Below are 27,500 nucleotides of genomic sequence, written 5' to 3'. Positions count from 1 at the left end.
CCGCCGTGCCCCCCGTCCCAGCATGCACTGCTCAAGCCCTGCTGGTTTCTCAAGGCTCCTGGGTCAAGTAAGTGTCATTAACTTTTTCACGACAAATACCATACTGATGAGTGTCAGGTTCAAACACTGATGACATTTATTAAACAAGACAAGAAGCAAAGAATTAAACAGAGACAGAATTAAATTTGGCTCAATTTGAGGAGAGACGCACGGACACACTGTACCCTTGTACAGTGTCTCAGCCACGCTCTGCCGAAAGATTGTACGCCTCCTCCTTTATTTGGACTTTCCCGGACCACATGACAATGGCTGCTTCTAAGGGACGGGGGTCGTAAACAGCCATCACCTTTGATTACAACAGTTCAAAAGAAAAGGTCGTTAACAGTTCACAGAAAAGGTCATTAAAGAGTTCAAAAAAGGTTCGTAAAACAGTTGAAAAATTAGGTTCAAAAAGAGGTCGTCTGGAACTTGGGCAGACGAAAAACCCCTCACCTCTCCCCCTCGCAACACTGATAAGGAAAGACGTGGGGGTTGTATTCACATTCCGATGGTTTAAGACAGTGGTCCCCAACCACCGGGCCGCGGCCCGGTACTGGGCCGTGGACCGATTGGTACCGGGCCGCGGCCGCACAAGAATAAAATAAAATAAAATAAAATAAATAAATAAATTATTTTTTTTATTAAATCAACATAAAAAACACAATATATACATTATACATCAATATAAATCAATACAGTCTGCAGGGATACAGTCCGTAAGCACACATGATTGTATTTCTTTATGACAAAAAAAAAAAAAAAAAAAAAATTACTACCTTACCCCCCCCCACCCACCCCCCTGCACCGGTCCGTGGGGAAAATTTTCAAGCGTTGACCGGTCCGCAAGTACAAAAAGGTTGGGGACCACTGGTTTAAGACACTAAACAGACTTCTGAACGCAAGAGAAACTAGTAGAATATACAAAGGAAAAGTACAAGCTACTCTAAACATGAATATCTAAAAAGAAAGAACTCTTAAAGGCCTACTGAAACCTACTACTACCGACCACGCAGTCTGATAGTTTATATATCAATGATGAAATCTTAACATTGCAACACATGCCAATACGGCCGGGTTAACTTATAAAGTGACTTTTAAAACTTCCCGGGAAATATCCGGCTGAAACGTCGCGGTATGATGACGTATGCGCGTGACAAAGTCAAAGTAACGGAAGTTATGGTACCTGTAGAATCCTATACAAAAAGCTCTGTTTTCATTTCATAATTCCACAGTATTCTGGACATCTTTTGCAATTTGTTTAATGAACAATGAAGGCTGCAAAGAAGACAGTTGTAGGTGGGATCGGTGTATTAGCAGCGGACTACAGCAACACAACCAGGAGGACTTTGTTGGAGCGCTAGCCGCCGACCTCACCTTGACTTCCTACGTCTCCGGGCCGCCAAACGCATCGGGTGAAGTCCTTCGTCCTTCTGCCGATCGCTGGAACGCAGGTGAGCACGGGTGTTGATGAGTAGATGAGGGCTGGCTGGCGTAGGTGGAGAGCTAATGTTTTTAGCATAGCTCTGTGAGGTCCCGTTGCTAAGTTAGCTTCAATGGCGTCGTTAGCACAGCATTGTTAACCTTCGCCAGCCTGAAAAGCATTAACCGTGTAGTTACATGTCCACGGTTTAATAGTATTGTTGATTTTCTATCTATCCTTCCAGTCAGGGGTTTATTTTTTTGTTTCTATATGCAGTTAAAGCACGATGCTATCACGTTAGCTCGTAGCTAAAGCATTTCGCCGATGTATTGTCGTGGAGATAAAAGGCACTGAATGTCCATTTCGCGTTCTCGACTCTCATTTTCAAGAGGATATAGTATCCCAGGTGGTTTAAAATACAAATCCGTGATCCACAATAGAAAAAGGAGAGTGTGGAATCCAATGAGCCAGCTTGTAGCTAAGTTACGGTCAGAGCGAAAAAAGATACGTCCATCACTGCCTCTCAAGTCCTTCACTGTAACGTTCCTCATCTACGAATCTTTCATCCTCGCTCAAATTAATGGGGTAATTGTCACTTTCTCGGTCCGAATCTCTCTCGCTCCATTGTAAACAACGGGGAATTGTGAGGAATACTAGCTCCTGTGACGTCACGCTACTTCCGGTACAGGCAAGGCTTTTTTTTTATCAGCGAGCAAAAGTTGCGAACTTTATCGTCGATTTTCTCTACTAAATCCTTTCAGCAAAAATATGGCAATATCGCGAAATGATCAAGTATGACACATAGAATGGATCTGCTATTCCCGTTTAAATAAAAATAAATCATTTCAGTAGGCCTTTAAACATATATGCATTCTCCACATTTACCATTTTACACAACGTGACAACTTCACTGCTTTTGGGTTTTGTCCGTAATAACATTTGCTTGGCTGGGTTCTGGAGGCCCGTCGAGATCCCGTTCACGTTGCCTCCTCGCTTCACCACGCAAACCCGGAGCAGCCCGAAGACCGAGGAGAAGGTGGAGGAGATGAAGACCGACATTCTCGCCCATCGAGGTTCTCTCTCAGTCCAAAGTAGGCCACACCTGCTTGTGTTGGTATGAGACGAGAGGATTAATTGTCATTGTGCGGTGAGGTTGGTACCCGGTGGGGACGCTGCTCGCCGGCTTGTACTCCAGCCCCGCTCTCAGCGAGGTGGTGGCGCCCCCGCCCGGCATGGCCACCCGCCTCTGCTTCTCCGTGGAGTATCGCCACCGCGGCGAGCAGCTGGCGGTCTCCCTGCTCCGCCTGGGTAACCTCCCGCCACGTTGCCACGGAAACGTCACCCTCGTTCAGCTCCGTCTGCTCCCGGACGACCGGCGGCCGCGCCAGGCCAAGGCCAGATGCACGGGGCCCGACCCGGAGTTCCACGACTGCTTCCTGTTCCAGGTGAGGACGCGCGGGTTCGACGCCCGGTCGTTGACGCCGCCTTCACGTTCCGCCCGCTCTGCAGGTGTCGGGTGCGCGCGTGACCCGCGCCACCCTCAGCGTGTGCGTGCTGAGCGTGTCACATGACAGCAAGCGCCAGGCGGTGGGCCGGGTGCTGTTCCCCCTGCAGGGAGAACTAGGCCAGGCTGGCAGGGTCCTCTGGAGGGACCTGGAGGCTGAAGACCACAACCACGTATGTACACAGGTGCCACCTCATGTCTCATTACGTACTGTACAAACAAGCCGTTTGCCATCTCATCTTCTTATCAAAACACACCTCATCACATGCATCGTACTTCATCCTTTTTTTTTCATATCTCATGCATCTCATCATCTGTCAATCTCATCTCACCACAATTCAACATATATTCACTCTCATTGACGTATGCTTAGGGATGATACTCCAAACCGGTTTTCCCAGTTGTTCGATAAGAAAAGAACCAAATCCTCGGACTCGAATCCCTTTTTAAAAACCGGTACCCGTTATCGAGACCACTATAGTAAAGAAAAAGAGTTGGTTCTTTATTCGACCAGAAATGCTCCGTGTGACATCACAAGAAATGACGTCACGTAGCTCGGTCATTAAGCGCAGATAGCGAAAGCAGGAAAAAAAATGGACGTGAAAAAGTGCTCCAAGGTGTAATAAAGTTCAAAACAAAGAGGTATAATCCAATGAATAACTTTACTGGGAGATTTGAGCAGACTACAAACACACGACGAACACTTTTACGACCAACCGGAAACATAGCAACGCACCTCGTTTACGGCAGCTGTCGCAACGTTCTTATAGCAACCGCAGCACATACATATATATACAACATATCTCCCTTTTTCAACTTTTGTTTTTCTTTCCTTGTAAACAAAACAAAATCACACTGTATATGTGTTGTCTGTCTAATTATAAATAATGCAGACGAAGCGTGTTGGCTGAGTTCTTGACGTTTACTTTCACGGGTGACGACATGCAACACTTTTCGGGGCTACCGCGCATGCTCGTCACTCCCGTTGCATGCTGGGTAGTGTAGTTGTTATATTCCCTAGCTCAGGGGTCGGCAACCCAAAATGTTGAAAGAGCCATATTGGACCAAAAATACAAAAAAAAAATCTGTCTGGAGCCGCAAAAAATTAAAAGCCATATTACATGTGTCATGAGATATACATTTAATTAAGAGGACTTAAAGGAAACTAAATGAGCTCAAATATAGCTACAAATGAGGCATAATGATGCAATATGTACATATCGCTAGCCTAAATAGCATGTTAGCATCGATTAGCTTGCAGTCATGCAGTGACCAAATATGTCTGATTAGCACGCCACACAAGTCAATAATATCAACAAAACTCACCTTTGTGCACTCATGCACAACGTTAAAAGTGTGGTGGACAAAATGAGACAGAAAAAGTGGCATAAAACACGTCCTAGAAAGTCGGAGAAAGTTATACATGCAAACAAACTATACGGTGAGTTCAAGGACCGCCAAAATTAGTAGGACAAAACGGCGCTCGCCAAATACTCGAATCAGTGAAGCATGTTTAATATAAACAGTGTGATTTATAACAATTAGGGAGGTTTATGTCATGTTTGTCCTCCTACAGAAACCATATTAAAACAAAAAAATAGATTTTTTTTCCCCCTCATCTTTTTCCATTCTTCATACATTTTTGAAAAATCTCCAGAGAGCCACTAGGGCGGCGCTAAAGAGCCGCGGGTTGCCGACCCCCGCCCTAGCTCATAACATCTTTCCCCCCTATAAAGAAATAATGTTAACTCAATAAAGTGTATTTCTTTTTTTAGCTTTCACTTTTCATTTTTTAAGCATTGTAACCACATTTGCAAACAACTTTTCTCTTCATAGAATTTTCTTTCAATAAAGAAATAAAGTGCAAAAATGTCAAAGCATCACAACAAACAGTTATGTTCCAATAGCAGCAGAAGTGCACTTTTTGGGGAGCTGTATTATTTCCAGTTTTGTCTCATTTTGTCTCATTCCCTTGTATCTCACCGCATCTCATTGCACTCTTAATACCTCATCTCATGTCTTTGCCGAGCCCATCTCGTCGCAAACCTCATCTCATACCCCCTCACCACATCTCACCTCGTTGCACTTTGTCTCCTTCCATTCCATACCCCAACTTGTCACATATATTATCATGGCCTGTCTCATCGTTAATCCCATCTCATGTCGTTCTCATCTCATGTCTATCTCCCGCTGTCAGTGTTCAGAGTGGGGAGACGTGCTGGTGTCTCTGAGCTACAGTCCGTCTCTCCAGCGCCTCTCGGTGGAGGTGGTGAGGGCTCGAGGACTGCAGCTGGTCACGGACTCAGGTAGGAGGTGTACGGTAGGAAAAAAATGGCTAAAACGTTAGCATGCTAATGCTAACATGCTCGCATAATGTTAGCTTGCTAAAAGTTAGCATGTATCATTTAGACAAGTTGTACAAAACTGGCTAAAAAAGTTTGCATTCGTAGACTACCAAGTTAAATGACTCTGAGGTGTGCGGCTGTAAAATTTGCTTAAAAGGTTAGCATGCTAATGCTAACATGCTCGCATATTATTGTTAGTTTGCTAAAAGTTAGCATGTATCATTGAAACAAGTTGTATGACTGAGGTGTAAGGTGACCAAAATGGCTAAAAAAGTTAGCATGCGTAAACTACCAAGTTAAATGACTTTGAGGTGTGTGGCTTTAAAATTAGCTAAAAACGTTAGCATGATCATGCTAACTTGAACATGCTAACAGTTAGCATGTGTCAAGTAGCAAGTTATAAAATGTCTAGGGTGTATGGCTGCAAAATTAGAGAAAAATATTAGCATGCTAACTCGAACATGCTAAGAGTTAGCATGTGTCAAGTAGCACATTATGTGACTCTTAAGGTGTACGGCGGCATTATTAGCTAAAAACGTTAGCATGATCATGCTAACTTGAACATGCTAACGGTTAGCATGTGTCAAGTAGCACGTTATGTGACTCTTAAGGTGTACGGCGGCATTATTCGCTAAAATTATTAGCATGATCATGCTAACTTGAACATGCTAACAGTTAGCATGTGTCAAGTAGCAAGTTATAAAGTGTCTAAGGTGTATGGCTGCAAAATTAGAGAAAAATATTAGCATGCTAACTTTAACATGCTAAAAGTTAGCATGTGTCAAGTAGCACGTTATGTGACTCTTAAGGTGTACGGCGCATTATTAGCTAAAAACGTTAGCATGATCATGCTATCTTGAACATGCTAACGGTTAGCATGATCATGCTTTAAACGTTAGCATAATCATGCTAACTTGAACATGCTAACAGTTAGCATGTGTCAAGTAGCAAGTTACAAAGTGTTTAAGGTGTATGCCTGCAAAATTTGAGAAAAATATTGGCATGCTAACTTTAACATGCTAAAAGTTAGCATGTGTCAAGTAGCACGTTATGTGACTCTTAAGGTGTACGGCTGCATTATTCGCTAAAATTATTAGCATGATCATGCTAACTTGAACAAGTAAACTGTTAGCATGATCATGCTAAAAACGTTAGCATGATCATGCTAACTTGAACATGCTAACGGTTAGCATGTGTCAAGTAGCACCTTATGTGACTCTTAAGGTGTACGGCTGCGTTATTAGCTCAAAACGTTAGCATGATCATGCTAACTTGAACATGCTAACGATTAGTATGATTATGCTAAAAACGTTAGCATGATCATGCTAACTTGAACATGCTAACAGTTAGCATGTGTCAAGTAGCAAGTTGTATGACTCCGTTGTGTGACGTGGTCATGTGGGCGTGTCCACAGGCGTGTGCGTCCAGGTGACCTTGCAGATCCACACCCAGGTGGTGAAGAGCAAGCGCAGCAGCGTGGTCAAGGCCGACCGCGACGCCAACTTGGACCACAAGATGGCGTTCAAGCTGCGGGCCGAGCACGTGGACGAGGCCTGTCTGAGATTTGTGGTGCAGCAGCCTAGCCACGCCCACTCAGGTGAGGAATGACCACATTCGGGGAAATCCTACCTGAACAATTTGTTTCCAGAACCGTGGATCCCACTGGGGGTTCTGGTGTTGGGCCCCTTCATGTATGCGAGAGGCCCTCAGCTGCAGCACTGGATGGACATGGTCAACACGGCGCAGGAGCCCGTCAAAGTCTGGCACGGACTGGGCAGGTCCACGTAAATCAATTATGCTAATCAATAAAAAAAAATAGATTTATACCAAAACTTCAAAATAAAACGTGTCTTTGAACCTACCAAGAAGAAGGCTTGTTAAAACTCAGTTGTATAGGATGGGAAGCAACACGAAGGTGTTCTGTTTCTTTCCTGTATTGTAATCCAGAGAAATATATTGTCTTGACCCAAGAACTACAAAGCGGAGAGGAAGCAGGACCTCTTCTTTGAACTCTTTTACGACCTTTTCTTTGAACTGTTCTGTAACCAAAGGCGACGGCTGTTTACGACCCCCCTCCCTTAGAAACAGCTGTTGCCATGTAATAAGGGGAAGTCCAAATAAAAAAAGGAGGCGTACAATCTTAAGTCAGAGCGTGCTGGGAGACTGTACAAGAGTACAGCCCAGACATCTCTCCTCAATTGAGCCAAATGTAATTCTGTCTCTGTTTAATTCCTTGCTTCTTGTCTTGTTTAATCGATGTCATCAGTGTTTGAACCTGACAGAATTCTTTCCCATTCTTGCTTGACGTACAGCTTAAGTTGTTCAACAGTCCGGGGGTCACCGTTGTGCTATTTTAGGCTTCATAATGCGCCACACATTTTCAATGGGAGACAGGTCTGGACTACAGGCAGGCCAGTCTAGTACCCGCACTCTTTTACTATGAAGCCAGGCTGTTGTAACACGTGGCTTGGCATTGTCTTGCTGAAATAAGCAGGGGCGTCCATGATAACGTTGCTTGGATGGCTATCTACTCCGTCTATTTGTGTTTGTGTATGATGCTCTTTTCTACTGTTACCAAATAGCATCATTTTAGTTTTTACTGAGATTCAAAGATAGTCTGTTTTTGTCAAACCATCTTTTTAATTTGTTATTATTTGTATCGTCTTCTGTGCGTTCTCTCCTGAACAGAAAAGCCGTGGTCTCGTCCGCAAATAAAACTAACTTCAAGTCCTTAGTCTTAAGCAACATTGCAACATTTTTCTCGTCACATTTCACCTTTTTGCTATTTTCTTCCACATTTTCATGACAAAAAAGAGTGTTAACAAATTTTCTTCAATTAAAAAAAATTATTTGCAATTTAAAAAAAAGGTTTTCTGCAAGTAAAAAAGGACAAAAACAAATATCTTCATTAAAAACTGTTTCCAAGTAAAAAAAAAAAAAAAAGGCATTTTCCACAAGCATAAAAACAATTTTGTTCATTTAAAAAAATCTGTTGCCAAGTTTTCTTCAATTAAAAACATGATTCGGAAATTTTAAACAATTTTTTGCAAGCAAAATAAAAGATTTGCAGGTATAAAAACTTTTCTTCGAGTGATTTGCAAGAAAAATACGTTTTTTGCAAGTAAAAAAAAACATTTGCAATTATGAAAACAATTTTTTATTCAATTAAAAAAAATATTCCAAAGTATACAAACATTTTTTTGCAAGCAAAAAAGAGTATTAAACCATTTTCTTCAATTAAAAAGGATTCAGAAGTATTAAAAGAAATTTTTGCAAGCAAAAAAAAAAGATTAGCGAGTATAAAAACAATTGTGTTCATTAAAAGAAAATCTGTTGCCAAGAGAATATTTTTTTCTTCAATTAAAAAAAGGATTCGGAAGTTTTAAACAATTTTTCTTCAAATGATTTGCAAGAAAAATAAGTTATTTATTTAAATATTTTAAATATTTGCAAGTATGAAAACCATTCTCTTCATAAAAAAAAATGTTTCCAAGTAAAACAAAAAAGCAATTTTCTTCAATTAAAGCAAGCAAAAAAACCCCAAAAAACAATTTTGTTCATTAAAAAAAATCTGTTTCCAAGTGAAAATTTGTTTTTCTTCAATTAAAATAATGATTCAGAAGTTAAAATAAAAGATTTGCAAGTGTAAAAACTAATTTCTTCCATTAACAAAAAATGATTTGCAAGAAAAATAAGTTTTCCGCAAGTATAAAAACAATTTTATTAAATTAAAAAAATTATTCAAAAGTATGAAAAAAAAATTTGCAAGCAAAAAAGAGTATCAAACGATTTTCTGCAAGTAAAAAATGTTTGCAAGTATAAAACACATTTTCTTCATAAAAAAAATAAATGTTTCCAAGTAAAACAAAAAAGCAATTTTCTTCAATTAAAAATGATTCAGAAGTATTAAAACAATGTTTGCAAGCAAAATAAAGATCAGGAAGCATAAAAACAATTTTGTTCATTCAAAAAAAATCTGTTGCCAAGATTTCTTCAATTAAAAACATGATTGGGAAGTTTAAAAAAAAATTTTTGCAAGCAAAATAAAAGACTTGCAGGTATAAAAAGTTTTCTTCAAATTATTTGCAAGAAAAATACGTTTTTTGCAAGTAAAAAAAAACATTTGCAAGTATTAAAACAATTTTCGCCGTTAAACAAACTGTTTCTAAGTAAACAAAACCATCTTCAATTAAAGAAAATGATTCACACGGTATAAAAACAATTTTCTTCAAGTAATAAAATGACTCGCAAGTGGAAAAAAAAAAATTCTGCAAGTAAAAAAATTTTTTTTTAAATTGCAAATGTTTTTTTTAATTGAAGAACATAGTTAGTTTTTTTTTACTGGCAAAACGTTGGGTGTGAGTTTTGGCAGTAAAGTCACTCCATAAAGTGAAAAAAATTTTGCAAGCAAAAAATAGTATTAAAAAGTAAAAAAAAGTTTTCTGCAAGTAAAAAAGGATAAAAACAAATGTATTCATTAAAAACTGTTTCCAAGTAAAAAAAAAAAAAAAAAAAAGGCATTTTCCGCAAGCATAAAAACAACTTTGTTCATTTAAAAAAATCTGTTGCCAAGTTTTCTTCAATTAAAAACATGATTCGGAAATTTTAAACAATTTTTTACAAGCGAAATAAAAGATTTGCAGGTATAAAAACTTTTCTTCAAATGATTCGCAAGAAAAATACGTTTTTTGCAAGTAAAAAAAAACATTTGCAAGTATGAAAACAATTTTTTATTCAATTAAATAAATTATTCGAAAGTATAAAAACATTGTTTTCAAGCAAAAAAGAGTATTAAACCATTTTCTTCAATTAAAAATACTAATTGCAAGCAAAAAAAGGTTTTGTGCAAGTAAAAAAGGATAAAAACAAAATTATTCGTTAAAAACTGTTTCCAAGTAAAAAAAAAAAGCAATTTTCTTCAATTAAAAATGATTCAGAAGTATTAAAAAAAAAAATTGCAAGCAAAAAAAATATCAGCAAGCATAAAACAATTTCCTTCAATTAAAAAAAATATTTGCAAGTAAAAAAAGGTTTTGTGCAAATAAAAAAGGATAAAAACAAATGTATTCGTTAAAAACTGTTTCCAAGTAAAAAAAAAAAAAAGCTATTTTCTTCAATTAAAAATGATTCAGAAGTATTTAAAAAAAAATTTTGCAAGCAAAAAAAACATTAGCAAGTATAAAAACAATTGAGGTAGTATTTTTTGTGCCACTTTAAGAAGAAGCATAAACGGGCTACCGTTAGTGCCCAGCAGAGGGCGCCCGTCCATTGGCGCAGCCGCAGTTCGTAGCGTAGAGTTAGAATACCCGGAAGTTCCTCTTTGCCGTATGCGTGGAAAACTGTCGCGGAAAAAACTCAAATATTTATTTTATATTTTTATATTTTTTCCATTATGAAGATAAATGAAAACACGCTGCTGGAAGGCCATAAAGTCGTGCTGGTGCCATACAATGCCGAACACGTGCCAAGGTAGGAGAAATATATTCATGCAGCGTCACTCAAATGTCTTATTTTACTTTGTCGACTTGGGGACAAGCGGTAGAAAATGGATGGACTTTTGTTTACGGGATCTTGTGAAGAAACAAACTGTAAAAGCGCCAACGCTTGAAAATACGTTTAAGCTTTGAGTACCTTGAAGGTAGAAAAGCGCTATACAAGTATAACCCATTTATCATTTATTATTTAAATATCCATCCATTTTCTACCGCTTGTCCCTTCATGAAACTTGAAAATGCCGTCACTGATGGTGTATTTTCCCGTCTTCAGGTATCACGAGTGGATGAAGTCCACCGAGCTGCAGCAGCTGACTGCCTCAGAGCCGCTGACCCTTGAGCAAGAATATGACATGCAACGCAGCTGGAGGGAAGACAGTGACAGTAAGTCATCCATCCATCCATTTTCTACCGCTTGTCCCTTTTATGGACCGAAATTACGCCCACAACTTGACAAACACACGAGAATGTACGTGCTCACACCCAATGATAGAGCAAAAAAAATAAACAAAATTTTGCAAGCAAAAGAAAACACTTTTTTGCAAGTAAAAAATGTTTCGCAGGTATAAAAACAATTTTGTTCAATTAAAGAAATGATTAGAAAGTATAAACACAAATTTTGCAAGCAAAAAAAAAGTTACAACAAAAAAAGGAATTTTCTTCAATTAAAAATGATGTATTAAAACTAATTTTTGCAAGCATAAAAACAATGTTGTTCATTTAAAAAAAATCTGTTTGCGAGTGAAACATTTTTATCTTCAATTAAAAAAATGATTCAGAAGTTTAAAACATTTTTTTGCAAGCAAAATAAAATATTTCCAAGTGTAAAAACAAATGTCTTCCATTAACAAAAAATGATTTGCAAGAAAAATAAGTTTTTTGCAAGTAAAACATATTTCTGCAAGTATAAAAACAATTTTATTCTATTAAAAAAATGATTCGAAAGTTAAAAACTTTTTTTTGCAAGCAAAAAAGAGTATCAAACAATTTTCTGCAAGTAAAAAAAAGGTTTTCTGCAAGTGAAAAATATTTGCAAGTATAAAAACAATTTTCTGGATAAAAAAAAAACTGTTTCCAAGTAAAAACATAAAAGCAATTTTCATCAATTAAAAATGATGTATTAAAACAAATTTTTGCAAGTAAAAAAATGTTTCGCAGGTATAAAAACAATTTTGTTTAATTAAAAAAAAAGATTTGTAAGTAAAAACACATTTTTTGCAAGTAAAAAAATGTTTCGCCGGTATAAAAACAATTTTGTTCAATTAACAAAATGATTCGAAAGTATAAACACATTTTTTGCAACCAAAGAATAGCATCAAACAATTTTCTTCAAGGAAAAAAAAGGTTTTCTGCAAGTAAAAAATATTTGCAAGTATAAAAAACATTTTCTTTATAAAAAAAAATTGTTTCCAAGTAAAACAAAAAAGCAATTTTCTTCAATTAAAGCAAGCAAAAAAATAAAAAAACTATTTTGTTCAATAAAAAAAATCTGTTTCTGAGTGAAACATTTTTTTTCTTTAATTAAAAAAATTATTCAGAACTTTAAAACAGTTTTCCGCGAGTAAAAATGTTTTCCGCAAGTATAAAAACAATTGTTTTCAATTAAAAAAATGATTCGAAAGTATAAAAACATTTTTTGCAAGCAAAAAAGAGTATCAAACAATTTTTTTCAAGTCAAAAAAATGTTTTCTGCAAATAAAAAATATTTGCAAGTATAAAAACATTGTCTTCGTAAAAAAAACTGTTTCCAAGTAAAACAAAAAGGCAATTTTCTTTAATTAAAAGTTATGTATTAAAACACATTTTTGCAAGCTAAAAAAAAGATTAGCAAGCATAAAAACAATTGTGTTCATTAAAAAAAGGGTTTTCTGCAAGTAAAAAATATTTGCAAGTATATAAACCATTTTCTTAAAAAGAAAAAAGTTTCCAAGTAAAACAAAAAAGCAGTTTTCTTCAATTAAAGCATGCAAAAAATAAATACATTTCTTCATTAAAAAAATCTGTTTCCAAGTGGAACTTTTTTTTTCTTCAGTTAAAAAAATTATTTAGAAGTTTAAAACAATTTTTTGCAAGCAAAATAAAAGTTTTGCAAGTGTAAAAACAAATTTCTTCCATTAACAAAAAAATATTTGCAAGAAAAATATGTTTTTCGTGAATAAAAATGTTTTCCGCAAGTATAAAAACTATTTAATTCAATTAAAAAACGTATTCAAACGTATAAACACATCTTTTGCAAGCAAAAAATAGCATCAAACAATTTTCTTCAAGGAAAAAAAAGGTTTTCTGCAAGTAAAAAATATTTGCAAGTATAAAAAACATTTTCTTCATAAAAAAAACTGTTTCCAAGTAAAACAAAAAAGCAATTTTCTTCAATTAAAGCAAGCAAAAAAAATAAAAAAACAATTTTGTTCAATAAAAAAAATCTGTTTCCGAGTGAAACATTTTTTTTCTTTAATTAAAAAAAATATTCAGAAGTTTTAAACAGTTTTCCACGAGTAAAAATGTTTTCCGCAAGTATAAAAACAATTTTATTCAATTAAAAAATTATTCGAAATTATAAAAACATTTTTTGCAAGCAAAAAAGAGTATCAAACAATTTTCTTCAAGTAAAAAAATGTTTTTCTGCAAATAAAAAATATTTGCAAGTATAAAAACATTGTCTTCGTAAAAAAAACTGTTTCCAAGTAAAACAAAAAAGCAATTTTCTTCAATTAAAAATGATGTATTAAAACAAATTTTTGCTAGCAAAAAAAAAGATTAGTAAGCATAAAAACAATTTTATTCATTTAAAAAAAATATGTTTCCAAGTGAAACATTTTTTTTCTTCAATTAAAAAAATGATTCAGAAGTTTAAAAAAAATTTTTGCAAGCAAAATAAAAGATTTGCAAGTGTAAAAACCAATTTCTTCCATTAACAAAAAATGATTTGCAAGAAAAATAAGTTTTCCGCTAGTAAAAATGTTTTCTGCAAGTATAAAAACAATTTTATTCAATGAAAAAAATTATTTGAAAGTATAAAAACATGTTTTTGCAAGCAAAAAAGGGTATCAAACAATTTTCTGCAAGTAAAAAATATTTGCAGGTATAAAAACAATTTTCTTCCTAAAAAAACTGTTTCCAAGTACCGGTAAAACAAAACAGCAATTTTCTTCAATTAAAAATTATGCATTATAACACATTTTTGCAAGCAAAAAAAAGATTAGCAAGCATAAAAACAATTGTGTTCATTAAAAAAAAGGTTTTCTGCAAGTAAAAAATATTTGCAAGTATATAAACCATTTTCTTAAAAAGAAAACAGTTTCCAAGTAAAACAAAAAAGCAATTTTCTTCAATTAAAGCAAGCAAAAAATAAATACATTTCTTCATTAAAAAAAAATCTGTTTCCAAGTGAAAAATTTTTTTTTCTTCAATTAAAAAAATTATTTAGAAGTTTAAAACAATTTTTTGCAAGCAAAATAAAAGTTTTGGAAGTGTAAAAACAAATTTCTTCCATTAACAAAAATTTTTTGCAAGAAAAATAAGTTTTTCGCGAGTAAAAATGTTTTCCGCAAGTATAAAAACTATTTTATTCAATTAAAGAACTTATTCAAAAGTATAAAAACATTTTTTGCAAGCAAAAAAGAGTATCAAAAAATTTTCTTCAGGTAAAAAAAGGTTTTCTGCAAGTAAAAAATATTTGCAAGTATAAAAAATATTTTCTTCATAAAAAAACTGTTTCCAAGTAAAACAAAACAGCAATTTTGTTCAATTAAAAATGATGTATTAAAACACATAAGTAACATTTTTTTCCGCAAGTATAAAAACAATTTTATTCAATTAAAAAAATGATTCGAAAGTATAAAAACATTTTTTGCAAACAAAAAAGAGTATTAAATAATTTTGCAAGTAAAAAAAAGGATAAAAACAAATTTCTTCATTAAAAACGGTTTCCAAGTAAAAAAAAAGAAGCTATTTTCTTCAATTAAAAATGATTCAGAAGTATCAAAACACATTTTTGCAAGCAAAAAAAAGATTAGCAAGTATAAAAACAATTTTGTTCGTTAAAAAAAATCTGTTGCCAAGTGAATATTTTTTTCTTCAATTAAAAAACTTATTCTGAGGTTTTAAACAATTTTTTGCAAGCAAAATAAAAGATTTGCAGGTCTAAAAACTTTTCTTCAATTAACAAAAAAAAATGTGCAATAAAAATACGTTTTTTGCAAGTAAAAAAAAAAAATTTTCAAGTATAAAAACTATTTTCGTCATTAAAAAACCTGTTTCTAAGTAAACAAAACCATCTTCAATTAAAGAAAATGATTCCCACGGTATAAAAACAATTTTATTCAACTAATAAAATGACTCGCAAGTGGAAAAAAAAAATTCTGCAAGTAAAAAGCTTTTTTTTAAAACTGCAAATGGTTTTTTTAATTTGAAGAACATTTTTTACTGGCAAAGCATTTGGTTTTGGCAGTAATGTCACTCCATAAAGTGAAGCATTTTTTTGCAAGCAAAAATGAGTATTAAACAATTTTCTTCAATTAAAAAAAATATTTGCAAGTAAAAAAAGGTTTTGTGCAAGTAAAAAAGGATAAAAACAAATTTCTTCATTAAAAACTGTTTCCAAGTAAAAAAAAAAAGCAATTTTCTTCAATTAAAAATGATTCAGAAGTATTAAAACACATTTTTGCAAACAAAAAAAAGATTAGCAAGTATAAAAACAAGTTTGTTCATTAAAAAAAAATCTGTTGCCAATTGAATTTTTTTTTCTTCAATTAAAAAAATGATTCGGAAGTTAAACACATTTTTTTGCAATCAAAATAAAAGATTTGCGGGTATAAAAACTTTTCTTTAAATGATTTGCAAGAAAAATACGTTTTTTGCAAGTAAAAAAAAACTTTTGCAAGTATAAAAACAATTTTCGTCATTAAACAAACTGTTTCTAAGTAAACAAAACCATCTTCCGCCCGATTGTAGCTGAGATAGGCTCCAGCGCCCCCCGCGACCCCGAAGGGAATAAGCGGTAGAAAATGGATGGATGGATGGATTCCCACGGTATAAAAACAATTTTCTTCAACTAATAAAATGACTCGCAAGTGGAAAAAAAAATCTGCAAGTAAAAAACTTTTTTTTAAATTGAAGAATATATATTTTTTTACTGGCAAAGTGTTGGATTTTGGCAGTAACATCACTCCATAAAGTGAAACATTTTTTTGCAAGCAAAAATGAGTATTAAACAATTTTCTTCAATTAAAAAAATTATTTGCAAGTAAAAAAAGTTTTTGTGCAAGTAAAAAAGGATAAAAACAAATGTATTCGTTAAAAACTGTTTCCAAGTAAAAAACAACAACTATTTTATTCAATTAAAAATGATTCAGAAGTATTAAAACACATTTTTGCAAGCAAAAAAAAGATTAGCAAGTATAAAAACAATTTTGTTCATTAAAAAAAATCTGTTGTCAAGTAAAAAAAAATTTCTTCAAATAAAAAAATGATTCGGAAGTTTTAAACAATTTTTTGCCAGCAAAATAAAAGATTTGCAGGTATAAAAACGTTTCTTCAATTAACAAAAAATTATTTGCAAGAAAAATACGTTTTTTGCAAGTAAAAAAAAACATTTGCAAATATAAAAACAATTTTTGTCATTAAAAAAACAGTTTCTTAAGTAAACAAAACCATCTTCAATTAAAGAAAATGATTCCCACGGTACGAAAACAATTTTCTTCAACTAATAAAATGACTCGCAAGTGGGAAAAAAAAAATTCTGCAAGTAAAAAACTTTTTTTTAAAATTGCAAATGTTTTTTTCTAATTGAAGAACATAGTTTTTTTACTGGCAAAACGTTAGGTGTGAGTAAAAACATTTTTGTGTTTGGAGTTTTGGCAGTAACGTCACTCCATAAAGTGAAACATTTTTTTGCAAGCAAAAATGAGTATTAAACAATTTTCTTCAATTAAAAAAAATATTTGCAAGTAAAAAAAGGTTTTGTGCAAGTAAAAAAGGATAAAAACAAATTTATTCGTATAAAACTGTTTCCAAGTAAAAAAAAAAAGACATTTTCTTCAATTAAAAATGATTCAGAAGTATTAAAACACATTTTTGCAAACAAAAAAAAGATTAGCAAGTATAAAAAAAAATTTTTTCATTAAAAAATTAATCGAAAGTTTAAAAAATTTTTTTGCAAAAGATTTGCAGGTATAAAAACTTTTCTTCAAATGATTTGCAAGAAAAATAAGTTTTTTGCAAGTAAAAAAAAAACATTTGCAAGTATAAAAACAATTTTCGTCATTAAACAAACTGTTTCTAAGTAAACAAAACCATCTTCAATTAAAGAAAATGATTCCCACGGTATAAAAACAATTTTTTTCAACTAATAAAATGACTCGCTAGTGGAAAAAAAAAAAATTTTTTAAATTGCAAATATTTTTTTTAAATTGAAGAACATAGTTTTTTTTACTGGCAAAACGTTGGGTAAAAACATTTGTGTGTTTGGAGTTTTGGCAGTAACGTCACTCCATAAAGTAACATTAAAGAAGTAGTATTATCAAATCATCTCCCCTAATTTGCATGATTATATCCCCCCCAAAGAGTGCACCTTCATCATCTTGGACAAGCGGCGGTGGGCAGACTCTAAAATGAAAGAGGAGCAATGCATGATCGGAGATGTTAACATCTTCTTGACCGACCCGTTGGATCTGTCCCTCGCTGAGCTGGAGATCATGATAGCAGGTGACAAAAACACTTCTGAACGCTCTGCTGTGGTCTGTGTTGACTGTCCCCCCCCCCCCCCCCCCCCTCTGTTCCTGGAACTGACAGAGCCCGCTTACAGAGGCAAAGGCATCGGGAAGGAAGTGGTGCACATGATGATGCAATACGGTGAGATTTGACCTTAACTCGCCAACCTCTCATCATAATTACACGCACCCAAAACCATCAAAATCAACAAATCGCATTTTCTCATTTTGATGACTAAATTTGTCAACACGTTACCAGTAGGATTTTTCACCATAAAATTTCATTGATAGGTGAAACGTGGCATGACATTCAGTACAAAAAAAATAGTAAAATTTTGACACAAATATGATTGTATAGTTTTGCCTATTGAAATAAAATAAGATTTTTTTGTGTGTCACCTAAACCTAATGGAGGGATGGCATCCTTTGTAGGAGATCCTAAATAATAGGGGTTTCGAATTAATCACGATTTTTATTTGTACTGATTCTTAATCGATTATAAAAAACCTCAGAATCGATAAAAAAAAAAAAAAAATATATATATATATATATATATATATATATATATATATATATATATATATATATATATATATATATATATATATATATATATATATATATTTAAAAATATATATATATATATTTTTTTTAATCGATTCTGAGGTTTTGTATAATCACGATTTTTATTTGTACTGATTCTTAATCGATTATAAAAAACCTCAGAATCGATTAAAAAAAAAAAAAAAAAAAATATATATATATATATATATATATATATATATATATATATATATTTATTTTTTATCGATTCTGAGGTTTTTTATAATCGATTAAGAATCAGTACAAATAAAAATCGTGATTAATTCGGAAATCCTTTTTTTTTACACCCCACTCAAATATATATATATATAAAAAAAAAAAAAAAAAAAAAAAAAAAAATATATATATATATATATTATTTAATCACGATTTTTATTTTTATATATGTATTTTTTTTTAAAATCGATTCTGAGGTCTTTTATAATCGATTAAGAATCAGTACAAATAAAAATCGTGATTAATTCGAAAATCCTTTTTTTATATATTTTATTATTAATAATAATAATATATATATATGATTATATATATATATATATATATATATATATATATATATATATATATATATATATATATATATTGAGTGGGGTGTCAAAAAAAAAAGGATTTTCGAATTAATCACGATTTTTATTTGTACTGATTCTTAATCGATTATAAAAAACCTCAGAATCGATTAACAAAAAAAAATACAAAAAAATACATATATATATATATATATATATATATATATATATATATATATATATATATATATATATATATATATATATATATATACATACATACACACAGTACAGGCCAAATGTTTGGACACACCTTCTCATTTCTTTATTTTCATGACTATTTACATTGTAGATTGTCACATCAAAACTATAAATGAACACATGTGGAGTTATGTACTTAACAAAAAAAGGTGAAATAACTGAAAACATGTTTTATATTCTACTTTCTTCAAAATAGCCACCCTTTGCTCTGATTACGGCTTTGCACACTCTTGGCATTCTCTCCATGAGCTTCAAGAGGTAGTCACTTGTGAAGTGAAAACCAAGCTCATCGAGATTGATTTTGAATTTTTTTTTTTTTTTAAACTATGACAGTTTTTAATAATAAAAAAACAGCCTGCAAGGCAGTTTTGTGTTACTAGTGTCAATATTGCAACATTTTATCTTTACGTTACACCTGCTTTTTAATTCCACTTTTCAGTTGTTTTTTTTGTAATAGTATTTTAAAAATATTATTATTTGGGACCCCTCAGATCGATGCATACATCCGTGCAAAGAGGAGTTTGGAGGATCTGACTGGTGTGCTCGCTGGCAAATTTCACTTCAAAATACACCCCGACAAGACTTTAGCTAAAACCGTAAAAAAAAGTTTTAAGCAAATAAATGACTAAAACATTTTTAAAACTGTTTCTGGACGGTAAAATTGTATTTGTATCCAAATATCGGGGTCTTTTTAGGTCAATTCAAATGATGCAGGCGAATAACAACCTGTGATTAATCGGAGTTAAAAGATTAATCATTAGACGGCACTTTTAAAAAAATGACACTAAAATGTGTAGTGCGGAATCAGGGCGTGACTGAAGAGCGCCTTCTCTTCCAACAGGGGTCGCCAAACTCAACATCCAAAAGTTCCAAGTGAAAATCGGCCTGAACAACGAGGTCAGCATCGCCATGTTCAAGAAACTGCAGTTCCAACAGGTAAGAAGAAACAGGAACAATACAATCTCATCATCAACAGCAGTGTTTTTCAAACTTTTTGGAGCCAAGGCACATTTTTTGCGTTGAAAAAATGCGAAGGCACACCACCAGCAGAAATCATTAAAAAACTAAACTCAGTAGACAGTAAAAAGTTGTTGTCGCAATTGTTGGATATGACTTTAAAGCATAACCAAGCATGCATCACTATAGCTCTTGTCTCAAAGTAGGTGTACTGTCAACACCTGTCACATCACGCCCTGACTTATTTGGAGTTTTTTGCTGTTTTCCTGTGTAGTGTTTTAGTTCTTGTCTTGCGCTCCTATTTTGGTGGCTTTTTCTCTTTTTTTGGTATTTTCTGTAGCAGTTTCATGTCTTCTATTTGAGCGATATTTCCCGCATTACTTTGTATTAGCAATCAAGAATATTTCAGTTATTTTTATCCTTCTTTGTGGGGACATTGTTGATTGTCATGTCATGTTCGGATGTACATTGTCTTTGCTCCTCAGTAAGTCTTTGCTGTCGTCCAGCATTCTGTTTTTGTTTACTTTGTAAGCCAGTTCAGTTTTAGAATTTTTTTTTGTGTTCTACCTAACATTTAATACTCTTTTTTTTTTTTACACTTTTTTATTCTTTTATCGATGCATAAGAATATAGAGAAGGGAGCTTTTTTATTAATTTTTTTGTGTTCTACCTAACATTTAATACTTTTTTTTTTTTTTACACATTTTTTATTTATTCTTTTATCAATGCATAAGAATATAGAGAAGGGAGCTTATTTATACATTTGTGTGTGTTCTGCCTAACATTTAATACACTTTTTTTATTCTTTTATCGATGCATGAGAATATAGAGAAGGGAGCTTTTTTATTAATTTTTTTGTGTTCTACCTAACATTTAATACTTTTTTTTATTCTTTTATCGATGCATACGAATATTGAGAAGGGAGCTTTTTTATAAAAAAAAATTGTGTTCTACCTAACATTTAATACTTTTTTTTTTACACTTTTTTATTTATTCTTTTATCGATGCATAAGATTATAGAGAAGGGAGCTTTTTTATTATTTTTTTTGTGTTCTACCTAACATTTAATATTTTTTTTTTTTTTACACATTTTTTATTCTTTTATCAATGCATAAGAATATAGAAAAGGGAGCTTATTTATAAATTTGTGTGTGTTCTGCTTAACATTTAATACACTTTTTTATTCTTTTATCGATGCATAAGAATATAGAGAAGGGAGCTTTTTTATTAATTTTTTTGTGTTCTACCTAACATTTAATCCTTTTTTTTTTTTTTTTTACACATTTTTTATTTATTCTTTTTTAAATGCATAAGAATATAGAGAAAGGAGCTTATTTATACATTTGTGTGTGTTCTGCCTAACATTTAATACACTTTTTTATTCTTTTATCGATGCATAAGAATATAGAGAAGGGAGCTTTTTTATAAATTTTTTTGTGTTCTACCTAACATTTAATACTTTTTGAAAAAAATTTTTACAAATTTTTTTATTCTTTTATCAATGCATAAGAATATAGAGAAGGGAGCTTATTTATAAATTTGTGTGTGTTCTGCCTAACATTTAATACACTTTTTAATTATTTTATCGATGCATACGAATATAGAGAAGGGAGCTTTTTTATTAAAAAAAATTGTGTTCTACCTAACATTTAATACTTTTTTTTTTTACACTTTTTTAATTTATTCTTTTATTGATGCATAAGAATATAGAGAAGGGAGCTTTTTTTTATAAAAAATGTTGTGTTCTACCTAACATTGAATACTTTTTTTTTTTTACACTTTTTTTATTTATTCTTTTATCGATGCATAAGAATATAGAGAAAGGAGCTTTTTTATTATTATTTTTTGTGTTATACCTAACATTTACTACACTTTTATTGATGCATAAGAATATAGAGAAGGGAGCTTTTTTATAAAAATGTTTGTGTTCTGCCTAACATTTAATACTTCTTTTTTCTTTTTTACACTTTTTTTTATTTATTCTTTTATCGATGCATAAGAATATAGAGAAGGGAGCTTTTTTATAAAAATGTTTGTGTTCTGCCTAACATTTAATACTTCCTTTTTTTTTTACACTTTTTTTTCTTTATTCTTTTATTGATGCATAAGAATATAGAGAAGGGAGCTTATTTATAAATTTGTGTGTTCTGTCTAACATTTAATACACTTTTTTATTCTTTTATCGATGCATAAGAATATAGAGAAGGGAGCTTTTTTATAAAAAAATTTGTGTTCTGACATTTAATACTTTTTTATTTATTCTTTTATCGATGCATAAGAATATAGAGAAGGGAGCATTTTTATTAATTTTTGTGTGTTATACCTAACATTTAATACACTTTTTAAAATTATTTTATCGATGCATAAGAATATAGAGAAGGGAGCTTTTTCATAAAAAATTTTGTGTTCTGCCTAACATTTAATACTTTTTTTTTTTTTACACTTTTTTTAATTTATTCTTTTATTGATGCATAAGAATATAGAGAAGGGAGCTTTTTTATTACATTTTTTGTGTTCTACCTAACATTTAATACTTTTTTTTTTTTTTTACACTTTTTAAAATGTATTCTTGTCATGACATTCACTGTAATTATTTCTAAAAAAAAAAAAAATAAATAAAGGGAGGGTGCAATATTAAAGGAGAAAATATTTTATAGTTTTGTGAAATCATTGTAATAAAGTATTAAAAAAATGTATTTTCCCAAAAATGGTTGATTATACATTTAGTATTTCATCAGATGTGAAAATGGTGACAAAGTGAAACCTGATGTGGACTCTCGCAGGTGTCGGTGTGTCGGGTGTTCAAGGAGGCCACCTTGGAGATGACCGTGGACGAGCGTGTCCGCAGCCGACTGCTCCAGCGCACCGTCCACATGAGGGAGCGGGACTACACGCTGAGCCGCAGCGGCAGACAGGAAGTGATGTCACAGGATTAAAGAAAGAGGAGGAAGTGAGTGAGACAAAACACATTAGTCTTGAAGCCGAGGCAAATTCACCCACTTTTATTTGATGCATGAAGTCATTTCCACAAGCGGATTAGCATTTGTTCAATCACGTTAGAATGTTTTCTTCACCCTTCTTGATAACATCGGAGGACGCCATGAGCGCCTTCCAGGTCGGGGCCGGGTTTAAGACGACAAAGATGCGTTAAAAAAAACGTGCGGTTGTACAAAGAGCGACAACAATTCCATAGGAATTTAAGGTGATCTTGCACACTTTGACCCCTCCCCCCCCCCCCACCCCCCTCCTCGTCCTTCTGCGCGAATGAGAAGCGGCGTCGATCGGAGGATTGCTTTTCCGAGCGCGTTTAGCTTTTGGACGCTTGCGCCGATTCCAGGAAGTCCTTGGCTGCGGCGGACAGGTCGTAGAGCAGCTGTCTGACCACGCCCTCCTTCTCCCGGGCCCAGGCCAGGCCCCGGTCCACGGCGGCGTTGAGCGGCACGCACGCGTCCTCCTGGCGCAGCTCCGTCAGGCGGCAGGCGGCGGCGGCCGCGGCCAGTCCGAGCAGCAGCAGCAGGAGGAGCTTGAAGACCACGCCCAGGACGGTTGGCCGGGATTTGGACGCCGCTTGTGCCGCCGTCTTTTTGTCTGGAGAAGAATGCGGATGAATCATCAGCCTCTTTTTGTGATTCTTGTTCATTCCTGACAGCTTTTTTTTATTTATTTTTTTGTTTTTTAAGAAAGTTGCAGCAAATGTGATGTTTTGAGGCTTATTTATTTTCAATAACATCAGATCAATTTGTGATTTTATCAATTTGTTATTGTTTCTAAATGTTCCTTGTAACTAGAGATGCCCGATAATATCAGACCGCCGATATTATATTATTAGTATTATTATAAAACTCATTATAATGAGTTAAAACTAGGGATGTCTGATAATGGCTTTTTGCCGATATTCCGATATTGTCCAACTCTTTAATTACCGATACCGATATCAACCGATACTGATATATACAGTCGTGGAATTAACACATTATTATGCCTAATTTGGACAACCAGATATGGTGAAGATAAGGTCCTTTTTAAAAAAATGAATCAAATAAAATAAGATAAATAAATTAAAAACATTTTCTTGAATAAAAAAGAAAGTAAAACAATATAAAAACAGTTACATAGAAACTAGTAATGAATGAAAATGAGTAAAATGAAGTGTTAAAGGTTAGTACTATTAGTGGAGCAGCAGCACGCACAATCATGTGTGCTTACGGACTGTATCCCTTGCAGACTGTATTGATATATATTGATATATAATGTAGGAACCAGAATATTAATAACAGAAAGAAACAACCCTTTTATGTGAATGAGTGTAAATGGGGTGGGTTGGTGCACTAATTGTAAGTGTATCTTGTGTGTTTTATGTGGATTTAATAAAAAAAACAACAACAAAAAAACGATACTGATAATAAAAAACCGATACCGATAATTTCCGATATTACATTTTAACGCATTTATCGGCCGATAATATCGGCAGACCGATATTATCGGACATCTCTAATTGTCAGACATTGTTCTGTTATAAGAAAATGTTAAATATCTGCTTGATTTATGATTTCCATCAAATTATACAGTAAAAAAAATGACAATATTTAAGAATAAAAAGTCTGTAAAAAAAAACTGTGGTACAGATTTTCCGTTTGTAGTGAATGCTGTAAAAAAACACCTTCAATTTTCCAGTAAACATTTGGCAACTGAGGTTTTTACGGTGCACATAAAAAATATAATAATGCAATGCATAGACCCGGGGTGTCCAAAGTGCGGCCCGGGGGCCATTTGCGGCCCGCCACACATTCTGGAAATACTATTGTAAAAATAACAAAGAACATTAAAAAAAGTGGAATGAGGTGAAATCTAACGAGAAAAAGTTGCAATTTTGACACAAAAGCTGCCATGCAGGCTGTTTTTTTCTTTCTTTCTTTTTCTTTTTTTTGCCATTGCTCAAAAAAAAAAAATAATGACAAAAAATCCATGTTATAATGAATTATTTCCAGGGCTCCAATTACTTCAAATATTTCACTTTAAAATGTTTTATGTGGTAAATATTGCATATATTGTGTAGTAGCCATATAAAAACATCAAAGTTTTCTTTGACAAAAGCGCATAAAACAAACAAAATAAAAGTTCCAGCATAAAATGGACAGATATATCTGAAGTTGATCTCGTAACTTAAGTGTTGAAAGTAAAAGAAAAACCTACTAAAAATGTATCACTTTATGAGTGGGGCACCTTTTGGATCCCAAATATATTTAGTGATTTTTTATTTTATCTTTTCACTGTGATTACTCAAAAATATGAAATAATTAAAATCAATGGTGTCCTGCATTATTGATCTTTTAGGGCTCTAATTACTAAATATTGCATATTTCAGTTTTACTATGAAAAAAACTAAGTTGTTTTTGACAGAAAAGCCATAAAACATTTTTTTTAATTTTTATTACTTTATATCAGGGGTCACCAACCTTTTTGAAAGCAAGAGCTACATCTTGGGTACTGATTAATGCGAAGGGCTACCAGTTTGATACACACTTCAATAAATTGCCAGAAATAGCCAATTTGCTCAATTTACCTTTAACTCTATGTTACTATTAATAATTAATGATATTTACACTTAATTGAACGGTTTAAAAGAGGAGAAAACACGAAAAAAATGACAATTAAATTTTGAAACATAGTTTATCTTCAATTTCGACTCTTTAAAATTCAAAATTCAACCGAAAAAAGAAGAGAAAAACTAGCTAATTCGAATCTTTTTGAAAAAATTAAAAAAAGAATTTATGGAACATCATTAGTAATTTTTCCTGATTAAGATTAATTTTAGAATTTTGATGACATGTTTTAAATAGGTTAAAATCCAATCTACACTTTGTTAGAATAAATAACAAATTGGACCAAGCTATATTTCTAACAAAGACAAATCATTATTTCTTCTAGATTTTCCAGAACAAAAATTTTAAAAGAAATTCAAAAGACTTTGAAATAAGATTTAAATTTGATTCTACAGATTTTCTACATTTGCCGGGATAATTTTTTTGAATTTTAATCATAATAAGTTTGAAGAAATATTTCACAAATATTCTTCGTCGAAAAAACAGAAGCTAAAATGAAGAATTCAATTAAAATGTATTTATTATTCTTTACAATAAAAAAAATAAATTTACTTGAACATTGATTTAAATTGTCAGGAAAGAAGAGGAAGGAATTTAAAAGGTAAAAAGGTATATGTGTTTAAAAATCCTAAAATCATTTTTAAGGTTGTATTTTTTTCTCTAAAATTGTCTTTCTGAAAGTTATAAGAAGCAAAGTAAAAAAATTCATGATTTTATTTAAACAAGTGAAGACCAAGTCTTTAAAATATTTTCTTGGATTTTCAAATTTTATTTGAGTTTTGTCTCTCTTAGAATTAAAAATGTCGGGCAAAGCGAGACCAGCTTGCTAGTAAATAAATACAATTTAAAAAATAGAGGCAGCTCACTGGTAAGTGCTGCTCTTTGAGCTATTTTTAGAACAGGCCAGCGGGCTACTCATCTGGTCCTTACGGGCTACCTGGTGCCCGCGGGCACCGCGTTGGTGACCCCTGCTTTATATCAACTTGAAGTTGATATAGACATTTACTGTAAGCGTTAAATAATTAAAAAATAATAATAATCTGACTTATTTTTAACATTTTAATGACTGAGACCCTTTATGGTCCCCGGGACCCCTAAAGGTAAAATAAATTTAAAAAATCCATATATTTTGTTATCAAAATGGCCCCCACATGCTTTAATATTTTCCGTGTGTGGCCCTCAGTGGAAAAAGTTTGGACACCCCAACATGAGGCAAATAATGTGGCCCCCAATGAAAATGTCAGGACTGAATAATAAATAATATGTTGGAATTAGGGCTGCAACTAACGATTAATTTGATAATCGATTAATCTTTCGATTATTACTTCGATTAATCGATTAATAATCGGATAAAAGAGACAAAATACATTTCTATCCTATCCAGTATTTTATTGGGAAAAAAACCGCATACTGGCACCATACTTATTTTGATTATTGTTTCTCAGCTGTTTGTACATGTTGCAGTTCATAAATAAAGGTTTATTAAAAAAAAAAAGAAAAAAAAAAAAAAAAAAGCGCATAGCATAGATCCAACGAATCGATGACTAAATTAACCGGCAACCATTTTAATAATCGATTTTAATCGATTAGTTGTTGCAGCCCTAGTTGGAATATGACAATTTGAACAACTCACCTGACGCCTGTCCGTTCTTCTTCTTACTCTTCTTCTCCTCGTTCCTCTTCTTCTGCTGTTCCTGGGCGGCGGCGGCGGCCATCTGAGCTTTGTACTCCTTCCTCCTCTTCTCCTTCTCCTCCGCCTTCTCCCGCTTGCGAGCCTCCTTCTCCCGAGCCTCGCGCTCCCTCTGCTTCGCCTCCTTCTTCTTCTCCAGCTCTGAGGACGTTGCCAACAAGCAGTAACACTGAGGACTACAACAGTTTTGACACTAACAGCATTTAAACACGCCCCCCTAGTGGCTGAGTGTTGGCTCTATATACAGTCGTGCTCATAAGTTTACATACCCTGGGAGAATTTATGATTATTTTGGCCATTCTTCAGAGAATATGAATGATAACACAAAAACCTTTCTTCCACTCATGCTTAATGGCTATTTATTGGCAAACTG

General features: G+C 32.8%; 3 protein-coding genes across 9 annotated transcripts in view; 2 read left to right on the top strand and 1 right to left on the bottom strand.

Moving 5' to 3' along the window:
* The window catches only part of syt15 (synaptotagmin XV), a 34,450-nt gene extending 26,922 nt beyond the window's left edge, over positions 1-7,528 (top strand). For all 4 annotated transcript variants that reach the window (XM_062057228.1, XM_062057224.1, XM_062057226.1 and 1 more), the window contains 7 exons: positions 1-67; positions 2,420-2,550; positions 2,612-2,904; positions 2,969-3,136; positions 5,161-5,269; positions 6,723-6,905; positions 6,957-7,528. The exon at positions 1-67 is cut by the window's left edge and continues 123 nt beyond it. In XM_062057228.1, coding sequence (XP_061913212.1) covers positions 1-67; positions 2,420-2,550; positions 2,612-2,904; positions 2,969-3,136; positions 5,161-5,269; positions 6,723-6,905; positions 6,957-7,096 — 1,091 coding nt within the window. In that variant the 3' untranslated portion in view covers positions 7,097-7,528. The remainder of the gene's footprint in view (positions 68-2,419; positions 2,551-2,611; positions 2,905-2,968; positions 3,137-5,160; positions 5,270-6,722; positions 6,906-6,956) is intronic.
* A 2,983-nt stretch (positions 7,529-10,511) lies between these two features.
* nat9 (N-acetyltransferase 9 (GCN5-related, putative)) overlaps positions 10,512-27,500 on the top strand; it is a 47,376-nt gene continuing 30,387 nt past the window's right edge. For 2 of the 3 annotated variants that reach the window (XM_062057223.1, XM_062057221.1), the window contains exons 1-6: positions 10,512-10,777; positions 11,075-11,184; positions 17,365-17,505; positions 17,593-17,652; positions 19,719-19,813; positions 22,618-22,784. In XM_062057223.1, coding sequence (XP_061913207.1) covers positions 10,701-10,777; positions 11,075-11,184; positions 17,365-17,505; positions 17,593-17,652; positions 19,719-19,813; positions 22,618-22,770 — 636 coding nt within the window. In that variant the 5' untranslated portion in view covers positions 10,512-10,700 and the 3' untranslated portion in view covers positions 22,771-22,784. Of the gene's footprint in view, positions 10,778-11,074; positions 11,185-17,364; positions 17,506-17,592; positions 17,653-19,718; positions 19,814-22,617; positions 22,785-23,241; positions 23,390-27,500 lie in introns of those variants that run through there. The other variant, XM_062057222.1, reaches the window with a different exon arrangement.
* The window catches only part of lrrc59 (leucine rich repeat containing 59), an 18,708-nt gene continuing 14,023 nt past the window's right edge, over positions 22,816-27,500 (bottom strand). For both annotated transcript variants that reach the window (XM_062057220.1, XM_062057219.1), the window contains exons 7-8: positions 27,071-27,268; positions 22,816-23,422 (exon numbers count right to left, since the gene is read on the bottom strand). In XM_062057220.1, coding sequence (XP_061913204.1) covers positions 23,142-23,422; positions 27,071-27,268 — 479 coding nt within the window. In that variant the 3' untranslated portion in view covers positions 22,816-23,141. The remainder of the gene's footprint in view (positions 23,423-27,070; positions 27,269-27,500) is intronic.

Source organism: Entelurus aequoreus, linkage group LG08 (genome assembly GCF_033978785.1).
Source record: "Entelurus aequoreus isolate RoL-2023_Sb linkage group LG08, RoL_Eaeq_v1.1, whole genome shotgun sequence".
Lineage (NCBI taxonomy): Eukaryota > Metazoa > Chordata > Actinopteri > Syngnathiformes > Syngnathidae > Entelurus > Entelurus aequoreus.
This window is presented reverse-complemented; position numbering and strand designations above follow the sequence as displayed.